Here is a 10,147-nt window from a genome sequence, read left to right on the forward strand (position 1 = left end):
AAGAGCTCGCTTTGAGAAAATCAAATATATTTTTATATTTTATTTTAAAATACATAGGTTAGAAGTTATTTAAGAAAATAGCCAAAAAGTGGCCATTCCCTTTCCTCCGAAACTACTACGTCTAAAATTAAAAAAAAGACACTAGGTATATAGTTCTTTACCTATAGATACTAACAGGAAAACCTATTAGAAATGTGCAGTCAAGCGTGAGTCGGTCTTAATGTACGGAACCCTTGGAACGCGAGTCCGACTCGCACTTGGCCGGTTTTATAGTATTATGTTGTAACATGGCAAACCTGCATAGTGCATTTATATTTACATTTACACTCGACAAATCCATATTAGATCCCTATGAAACAACGCATGTACGAATAAAATACACAATTTAGAAGAAAAACATACAGACACACATACAAATAGATAGTACCTACATAACATGTACTATATAGGTACTATGTTATACTATGTACTTAAAGGCAAAATGCAAACTGCAAATATAGGTAACGCCAATAAATCTAGTACCTATATGCTTAATAAATACACAAAACTAAGAATAACAAGGTATGTACAAACACTCATAGTATTTACAAGTATGTACCTATGTACATAACCCAATCCAAGTACTTAAAGACCCACGTACTGACAGAAAACCCTTTGGGCGCCAATGTAACCGGCTAACTAGAGCGGTAGAAAATGAAACTAGGTTCATATAGTAAAACAATATAATATTAAAAATATGTACAATAAAATAAAGTAATTTTCGTCAGTACGTAAGCCTAAACAAATAAAATATCGTCACTGGCCTTAACGTTCTTGCATCCCGATCTTTGTCGAACCAAACGATCAATTCTGGCCGCGGGTGCTACCGCATCAGCAAGGTCCACGCAGAGAAAAACTTCAGCAGCAAATATCCATCAAAAGAAACAGCAACAGTAATAAGTACCTCTTCAGTTTTAAGGCAGAAGTAAAGGCTGCAACAATCGTACGTTCTTAGACGTCGGGTCGGAACCTAACCCAAGCCTCATTTCGTTACAGGAAACCAGTGACGTACAAATAAGACTTGGATTAGGTTTAATTTAAACATAAACAGAAACTTAATACTATATATACAATTATACAAATATTACCTGCATTAGTGGCAGCCTTCGTATATAGTTTTTAGTACAAATCATAAGCATCGAGTCTCATTTAATAAATAAAATCAAAGTTGTGCAATTTTCAACAGAATTCCAATTGAATATTGATGAGAAAAAACAAAAGACGGGCGAATGGCTTAGTTTTTATTTTATAACCGGCCAGTGCGCGCGGTGGCTGCACTATGCAGGTTTGCCATGTTACAATGTATTTGGCACACTTCTCTACTGAACCCCTATGTGGCTACCACCAGTTTGGCACTGACATAAACGCCATCGATATATGTCAGTTTTGACACTGTCAGTGACTCATGGTACGGGCTCAGGTGTCAATTTCATTTGATACCGTGACGAGCGTTTGCGTTTGCGCTATGTATGTATTTTATACCTACATTTTTAATGAACGAAAAAACAACTTGATGGGCAGTTTAGTAGTTTTTAGGGTTCCGTACCTCAAAAGGAAAAAAACGGAACCCTTATAGGATCACTCGTCCGTCTGTCTGTCCGTCTGTCACATCCTATTTTCTCCGAAACTACTGGACCAATTAAGTTGAAATTTGGCACACATATGTAAGTTTCTGACCCAAAGATGGACTTGTAACGTAAATAAATGAATTTTAAATATGGAGGCCATTTTTGGGGGGTAAACGAGAAAAAAAAAAGATTTTCAAACTATATCATGTTATATATCAAATGAAAGAGCTTGTTGTAAGAATCTTAAGTATTTTGTTTTATAATTTTAGGATAAATAGTTTAGCAGTTATTCAAGAAAATAGTCAAAAATTTACCATCCCCCCTTTATCTCCGAAACTACTGGGTCTAAAATTTTGAAAAAAATACACAAAATAGTTCTTTACCTATAGATGACAGGAAAACCTATTAGAAATGTGCAGTCAAGCGTGAGTCGGACTTAATGTACGGAACCCTTGGAACGCGAGTCGTACTCGCACATGGCCGGTTTTTTTTGTAAAAGGGAATATTCCAAACGCCTCCGCTTATTGTAGTGTTTAGACCGCAACCTTAAACCCTGATTCTAATTTGCAGTCAATATAATTCTATAATTTTAATTGGTATATATTCCGTTTCATAACGAAAATTGATAATTATTTCCAACGTTTGCTCAAAATTGCGTAAGTAATTTCACAGGGAGTGATAACACATGAATTGTATAAAAGTTAATGTTTCAATATTATTCGTCAATCCTTCTCAAAAATGTGTCGGTTGACGGTGGTATTTTTGTGCTTCCAAGCATTTTTATTGAATGTAAGTAGGACAAGTTTAGATTTTATTCTAAAGGACTACCTATAAAATTTTGCATAGCAAAAATTAATTAAGACTTAATTAGTCACTTTAAATATTTATTCCTTTGTAGAAATTGTATTAATTCAATTAAGTGTAAAACTATTTTAAAATACCTAACCTAACCTACACAGACTGTTTTTAATTACCGCTATTTTGATATTTAATAAAAAAAAATATAATGAATTAATTTTACACCAGTTATTTTTTATATGGTTCTATAAGTACCTACCCGAAAAAAAAACTCAACCCATTTAATATTCCTCTATATTTTAATAAAACGCTTTTTTCAACGTCAACCTTTTAGTAGTAATTGTCTAGGTACCTTTAAGTAGAAAAAAATCGATGATAACTAAAACGTATAATGGATCACAGTACTATTCGTTATCTAATTTACTTATCTTATTTTCCAGCAAGCTCTCGCCGGCCCGATGATGCAACTAGGCAACAACCTCGTCCTACCCGGCAACCAGCAATGCCTCACCAACAACGTAATAATCGAACCTTGCAGCCAAGTGGTCACCGAAGTCGTCCCCTCTCTCCAGTGCGGCGATGTCTCCGTAACCGGTGACTTGCCTATCGGAGGAACCATCAGGGTAACTGGTTGCTTCCCGGTTTACGGAGTGGTTGCCGTTGACGGAGCTGTTCCTTCGGCAGGAACGGGTTACGTCAACCATGCGTGCGGTTGCTCATAAGTTTAATAAATGATTCGTATTGTATTGTAATTTAATTCTGTTGTAATTTATAAACCTTGATAATAAAACGTTGTGAAAATGGTTGAGAGACAAATATTATTGTGATGGGGCTGTGGAAATTGTGTAGTAAACAATTGTTTTAACATACTAATTATTTATGCCAGAATCTTTAGTATAAAATGTAGATAAGTAATAGATACCTATATACCTAGCTATATTAATATTATTACCTTTACTAACCTACATTAGGTAACTATGCAAAAGAATTTATTAACTAGGATTTTTTTATTGAACTCAATTAACGACATATTAATAAGTGCAGGTATTTTTATCCATTTAATTAAACAATAAACAATAATTGTTTGAAAAATAGGCAACGTTTACGACGAGTAGGTACCTATAGGTATGTACAGACAGCAGCATAAATTGCTAAACGAGCTAGGTGTTAAAAATGATCTTATCGCGACTTTATTGTTAAGAGAATAAGAGCGTTTCAAGGTAATTTTGAACACCTCGCCCGCTTAGCAACTATTGCTACTGACTGTACCAACGTAGTTGTCACTCGTGATTATGACAAAGGCACATCATTATTAACACAACCCTGTAAAACAATTAACAAGAGCCTAGTTTTTTCACTAAGTGTAAGGCCTAAGGGACGCTCGAAGCGGAGCGTTCGGCGGGGCGTGCAGCGTGGCGTCGGGCTCACAAGTGATTTGAGCAGCGTGCACTAAGGCCGTTACTATACGTTTGCATTTGTTTAACATGCACGCCGCACGCCCCGCCCCGCTGCACGCCCAACTCGAGCGTCCACTCAGGCCTTACACTAAGGCTCACTTGCATCAGCCCACTAACCCGGGGTTAAGTGGTTAAACCGTTAACCCAGTGTCAAATTGTACTAGTAAGAATAAGAATAAGAATAAGAAGAATCTTTTATTTGCGATAAACATTACCAGGTACATCGGTGTTCATGCGATAGGTGATAGTAACCATGGTAACTCCAGGTTTAACCGGTTAACCCCGGGCTATTTAAATGGTGCAAGTGGGCATAAGTCAGACTATGTATGTAGTTACTAAAAAGTAAAATAGCAAGAGAGTAAAATTTTAATACCTAATTATCGTTGAATGTATTTCAAAAGTATGTACCTACTTACCTATGTTCAAATGTTCACTGTAAGTAGTTAACTTTAATTAATTCATATTTAAAGAGTTGGTCATTATTTGATGTTACAGATGGGAAATGCAATCAATACAATTTAGAAGAAATTATGGAATAAAAAGCAATGATATTATAGATAGGTTACACTCATACTTGAGGAACACAAAAAATACTTCCATATTTATTTCTGTGCCTACGAAGAAATCTGTTATTTTTTAATTAATTTTCTCATTCCATCCATCTTTGTCACACTCGTTGTTAAACATAAGGTCGTCTCTTCCTCTTTCGGTGTGCGGGAGCTCGTTAGCACGTGCACATTTCTCGCTTGTCCATCAGCGACTAAAGGCAACTTGTCCAATTTGTCACAAGGTGAGCGCATCAATTTTGGAACGCCTATAACCTATCTTGAGTTACAAATCATTGATAAAAAGATAATAATATTTTGTAATGATAAATATCGCTCCAGATTCCAATTTTGTTCGAATACAGTAAATAGGCTTCTAATTTCACATCAAATAAGAACCTTCATAGATGTCGGGTGTCTGCTCTCTAGCAGAGGTCAGACGGTCATACAGGGACCTTATTGCCGATGGCGCTTACGCCATTATTAACGATGCTCCGATATAAATACAATGGCGCGCGACGCTGTGCGGCGTAAGCGCCATCGACAATGGTCCCTTTTCATAGATAATGCCCCATATTATAAATGCGTCTTTCTGTCTGTCTGTTACCTCTTCATTGGAATTTGACATAGAGATAGTTTGAGTCCCGGGGAAGGACATGGGATAGTTTTTATGTCGGAAGTCATCTTTAAAGAGGGTGAAAAGGGGGTGGAAATAAGAAAATTAATGAATTGCATGTTAATTGGTGTAAGCAATTAAGTATATTATATTATGCTCAAAGTTATTGTCATTAGATTTTATCCAGGCGCTGTACTTACTCTAACTGCTGAAACGAACTCCACGCAGACGAAGTAGCGGGCAAAAGCTAGTTAGAAATATCTCCTTTATTGCCGTTGGTTGGTAAGTAGATAAATAAAATGTACCTATCGCTGATTATATTATATTGCGTATAACCAAGACCACGTTCGGCCTGGCCATAGACTAGGAATCCTCTAGACGGAGTTTAGAGCAATTATTTCATGAAACCGATGCTGCCAAAAATACTGGGGTGCGGGGGGACGAGGTGAGCGAGTCCCGTGTCGTGATTGGTCCGTTCAAAAACACGGACCAATCACGGCACGGGATTGAATCGAAGATGGAGTAAAACTACCGTATACGTGGCAGAGGGCCTTGTCTGTGGGCCTGGCCAGCCACATAAGGGCTCACGCTAGACAACGTCCATGATGTTTATTTAGGGTCGCCGTCATCAAAAACGATGAGGACTATATACCTACACCGTGTTTTTTTTATTTCCGTTAATTTCAAGGGTGCATTCCTGAACTTAAATCAAGTAACTTTCTCAAAGTCACCGATATTCTAATTAACTCCATTTCGGAGATAATCATTAATTTATTTTTCTCCTATAAGGCCTCTACAAGCGTGTACACTTGCCTTAGGGCCGGTTTACATATTGATTAGTGTTTAGAATGAGTTCATACATTTGCTACTAAACTTAAGTACAATCTCGGTCAATCGATGTTCGAAATGACATTGACATGTCACAGATTTCAATTGTTTGGTTGAGTTAAATGTAATGCCCGTGTTACAACAACGCTATATGCTACATTTAATTACTTTTTAAACTTAATTTTTTTTTTGTAAAAAAGCAAAATATTTCTTTTTTTGAAAATTAACTATGCCATTTAGTTATCTTAAACGTACTTAACCATACCCCGAAGTTAACGGAATTCAATAAAAACACGGTGTATATGCGTATCAAAACATCTCTTTACAATATGTTGTTTGTTGTTGTTCTATGGCACCCCAGAGGTGCAAAGGGCCTTCACAAGTTCAGGCCACGCCTTATCTTCATATAAGCGAAATAAATGGCGTTATTTTATTTAGGTGTTTAAACTATGGCGCGATATGGCGAAGCATAGTGATACGAGTACATACTTACTTATCAATGCATAATATAAAACATGTCTGTCTGTCCCTATGTATGCTTAGATCTTTAAAACTACGTAACAGATTTTGATGCGGTTGTTTTTAATAGATAGAGATTCAAGAGGAAGGTTTATGTATAATTTTTAACCAGTGCGAACTGCGAAGCCGGGGCGGGTCACTAGTTATATGTAACAAATAAATAATTTGGAAAAATTTATTGCATATTAAAAATAAGTACATTGGCGTACTTATTGCCTGAAGTGATTCTCTACCAGTCAAACAAAAGGGCAAATATACTAGGTATCAAAATTAGTGGCATTCTAAAATGAGTTTATAGGCGGACCAAGATTACTATGCGTGATATTTGCAATGACAAAGTGTGGAAAGGTCAGCATTAATGTCAAATATCTATGAAAATATGACGTTTATAACTTTTTCTATTCAAATCGGTGCAAAGTTAGCTTAGACCAGCCATACTCTAAGTGTGTTCCGCGGAACCCTAGGGTTCCGTTACACCCCTGCAGGGGTTCCGCAAGAATTCAGAACACTATGCTTTAGTCGCCTCGAAATTTTTTACTAAGTATGCCGCCACCGTGTTGTAGGGTTCCATCAAGTATTTCGCTTTCCAAAAGGGTTCCGTCAAAAAAAAAGATTGAGAACCGCTGGCTTAGACGGACTCTAATAAGGTGCAGGGGGCAAGTTAGACTGCGGGAAATCGAAATATCCATGTTTTACATTATTAACTAGAGTGCCTTATAAGATGTTGTGTGTGATGTGTGTGACTCTAGTTAATAATGTAAAACATGGAAAATATTTGGATTAATAAATCTTTCCTCGGGAGTGTCATACTTAACCACGTATCTGTTATTCTGTTACATATTCAGACCTACGTGATCTACAAAGACAATGTCATTGCCATTTTCGTTCTAAATACCGGACCGATAACCTAATATAATCAATGCAACATCACGTCCGATTATCATTCAACATTATGACATAGATTGCTGATATGGAAAACAAGTGCATTGTGACATTTTGATAAACAAGTATGCCGATTTAGGTCTCAATGTTACAACCGAATCGATACATAAATCGATAACGATTGTAAAAAATCATATAGTTATTGATAAAATCTATGTTAAAACTTGATTGCATTTCCCCGTAAACCTTTTATCTATTTGGCAAGAAACGGTATAAATCAACCACTGATAGATTAAATCATATTAGTTGTAGTTAATACTTTAGTAGGTATTTATTTAAATTATAGTTATAATGTATATCAGAACAATTATCTGTGCCTTTGCATTTTTTGTTCAAGTAAGTAACCATAATAATGATATAATATACCTACCTATATATTTATTGTACGCCTACATCTACACTTTGCTTTTGAAAAATAATAGTACCTACATATAGTTCTCAAGTTGTTTTTAGGTGCTATCAGATTAAAATTGTGTCAACGTTAATTTTTAAAATTAATTCTCTAATAGGTACGTAATATAATGTCATTCTTCTATTCCGAGACTACAAAACTGAAACAGGTACCTACATAGTGCAGGAACCATTGAATTAGAACGATTTCTTTACTCTCTTACCTTTACTTAATACCATCACATCAATCAGCGAATGAGAACGTAAAAAATTGAGAACGATTTTTACCGAGTTCAAAATTCCACCTTAAAAAGTTGAAACTGTTTTGTGAAGACCTTTTTTTGTTATAATACCATCACATTATTTACATCATCGATAGATATCAATTGAATATGTCTGTCATAAAGACTGGAAAATCTAGCGATCAGCGTATTAAACGTTACAAAAATGCAATTAAAGGCCAATTGAAAGTGCCGATTTAACAATAGCTGACCTCAATTTATTAATTTTCAGACAATCACCGCCCAGTACTACGACTATTCCGAACCTCCCATCGTAGCCTTCACCAAAACCCTCGTTAACACCGAAGGGTGCCCCATTTCCATAACCTGCACTTGCCCCATCGCACCCTCAGGAGTTTCCCTACTCTCCGACCTTGGCATGGAAGGACAGCTGGCTGTCTCCGGTTCCATGCCGTTCCTAAGTGCTGTCCAGATGCAGGGCACGCTACCGTCAACCGGACAAGCTACTGTGGACTATGGGTGCGGAGATGGCGTCGTCATAACGCAGGAGACGGGCAACCCATGCGGGCCCAACGCCAAGATCGCGGGCGGGTTGACCCTTGCGGATCTTGCTTTAGTCAGATGTTGAATTGGGAATATTTCTTGGACACTATTAATAATGTGGCCAACAAATAACGGTTCAAAAACGTCAAGTGGCATGAATTGAAAGCATTGTTTTGCAACTTTTGGGTTCGGTATTTATTTATAACATCTGTAAAACAAATATAGTGTAAAACACTGCATTATTTGTTAAAAGGTTGTTCAGTACAGTATTATTACCGAAAGTTAAATGAGCCACTTATAAGGATTGTTGACACAAATAATTTGCTACTAGGGTTAAGTCATTCTATTTATTCATTAATGTTAGATAAGTATAAGATACCAGATACCTATTGTATAAATTAAGTGATATTAAAACATTAAAAATGTTACCTAATTTGTTTTGCTATTATTTTCTATCATAGTCTGGAAGGTCAACTATCCGTTTCCATTTGTGTCACAGAATAAGTTGTACATAAAAGTGATAAAAGAAAGTTCCTACAAAACCGAAGTTTGACAGCGATTCAGGGACGAATCATGCTGGCCCTTTCTAAATAAAGTATGCAATTACCTCTTTCGGCTATTTAGGGTTGCTAAAATTCTAGTCATTATCTTATCTGTATCTGTGGTCGTGGTCGTACACGCAAAGGGACCTAAAGTCGTGACAACACTAGGTTTTAAGTTTAAGATACTACAATTAAACTCCAAATGTTAACTAAATACCGAATTCTAAAATAGTACTTATTAATCGATATCAGTTGTTTACGTATAGCCAATTTAACATAGCTATTAAAAAAAACACTGTGTAGTAAACACTTCCTCCCTACTAGACTTACTGTAAGTGGAAGCAATTACTTTGATCATGATCATCAGCCACATGTATATGAATTATTTACTAATTAAGAGGCTTTACTGTATAGGAAGTATTTACTGTATAAGGGGGGTAGAATGGCACTCTGAGATGCTGATAAATTGAAGTAAAAATTATCTTAGGATTTAAAAACATTATCTTAGGATTAAGTATTTTTATTTATTCATACAACTTAGACAAATAATATATGTACAAAGTTAAGTTTAGCTACTATATTTAACAAGAGGAAAATCTTGTTATTACCAACTAATTCTAACTGTACACATTCCATTTTTCAAATTAAACTAATTAAGTTATAAATGTATTTTAGACTAGTGTCAAATGGCAAACATATCCAAGTACAGACCTCAGATTGTTGTAAGCAGATGAAGGTTACCTCTCCAATATCTCTAAATTTAATTATATTATGCCAGTTGATAATTATTTTCAATACGAACCAGAATAGACCTAAACACATTGACAAATGTGGGCAAATATTTTGAAGTAGTTTTTTACAGTTGTTTTGGAAATAAGCTGTTTTAAAACCTGGACAAATTCAATTAATGGCGCCCGACTCACGCTAGACCGGGCCGGGCCCGGGCCGAGGCGTCCGACATGTCATTTTCTATGACGGCTGATCGGTGATCACGTGGTGCTTTCCATAGGAAACGAAGCGCGAAGCTTCGTCCCGGCCCCGGCCCGTACTAGCGTGAGTCATCCTTTATCCTTCATATTATTTTCTTGATTTAAAACTGAAATGTTTAGTTACAGTAA

General features: G+C 36.2%; 2 protein-coding genes across 2 annotated transcripts; both read left to right on the forward strand.

Annotated features, from left to right (window-relative positions):
- Nucleotides 1–2,292: 2,292 nt before the first annotated feature.
- On the forward strand, nucleotides 2,293–3,208 carry LOC134659262 (uncharacterized). The gene is made up of 2 exons (XM_063514909.1): nucleotides 2,293–2,396; nucleotides 2,846–3,208. Exons 1-2 carry the CDS (start codon nucleotides 2,346–2,348, stop codon nucleotides 3,125–3,127), a joined length of 333 nt encoding a protein of 110 aa, XP_063370979.1. The 5' UTR covers nucleotides 2,293–2,345; the 3' UTR covers nucleotides 3,128–3,208.
- Nucleotides 3,209–7,592: 4,384 nt separating this feature from the next.
- Nucleotides 7,593–8,599, forward strand: LOC134659252 (chorion class CB protein PC404-like). The gene is made up of 2 exons (XM_063514896.1): nucleotides 7,593–7,648; nucleotides 8,216–8,599. Exons 1-2 carry the CDS (start codon nucleotides 7,604–7,606, stop codon nucleotides 8,570–8,572), a joined length of 402 nt encoding a protein of 133 aa, XP_063370966.1. The 5' UTR covers nucleotides 7,593–7,603; the 3' UTR covers nucleotides 8,573–8,599.
- The last annotated feature ends 1,548 nt before the right edge of the window (nucleotides 8,600–10,147 follow it).

Source organism: Cydia amplana, chromosome 24 (assembly GCF_948474715.1).
Source record: "Cydia amplana chromosome 24, ilCydAmpl1.1, whole genome shotgun sequence".
Taxonomy (NCBI): Eukaryota; Metazoa; Arthropoda; class Insecta; order Lepidoptera; family Tortricidae; genus Cydia; species Cydia amplana.

What these genes read in the sequence shown, in the direction of transcription:
- LOC134659262 (XM_063514909.1), top strand. Translation starts at nt 2,346, where the DNA reads ATGTGTCGGTTGACGGTGGTATTTTTGTGCTTCCAAGCATTTTTATTG. An exon ending in TCCAAGCATTTTTATTGAAT is followed by an intron (nt 2,397 to 2,845) that starts GTAAGTAGGACA and finishes CTTATTTTCCAG; the next exon opens with CAAGCTCTCGCCGGCCCGAT.
- LOC134659252 (XM_063514896.1), top strand. Translation starts at nt 7,604, where the DNA reads ATGTATATCAGAACAATTATCTGTGCCTTTGCATTTTTTGTTCAA. An exon ending in CCTTTGCATTTTTTGTTCAA is followed by an intron (nt 7,649 to 8,215) that starts GTAAGTAACCAT and finishes ATTAATTTTCAG; the next exon opens with ACAATCACCGCCCAGTACTA.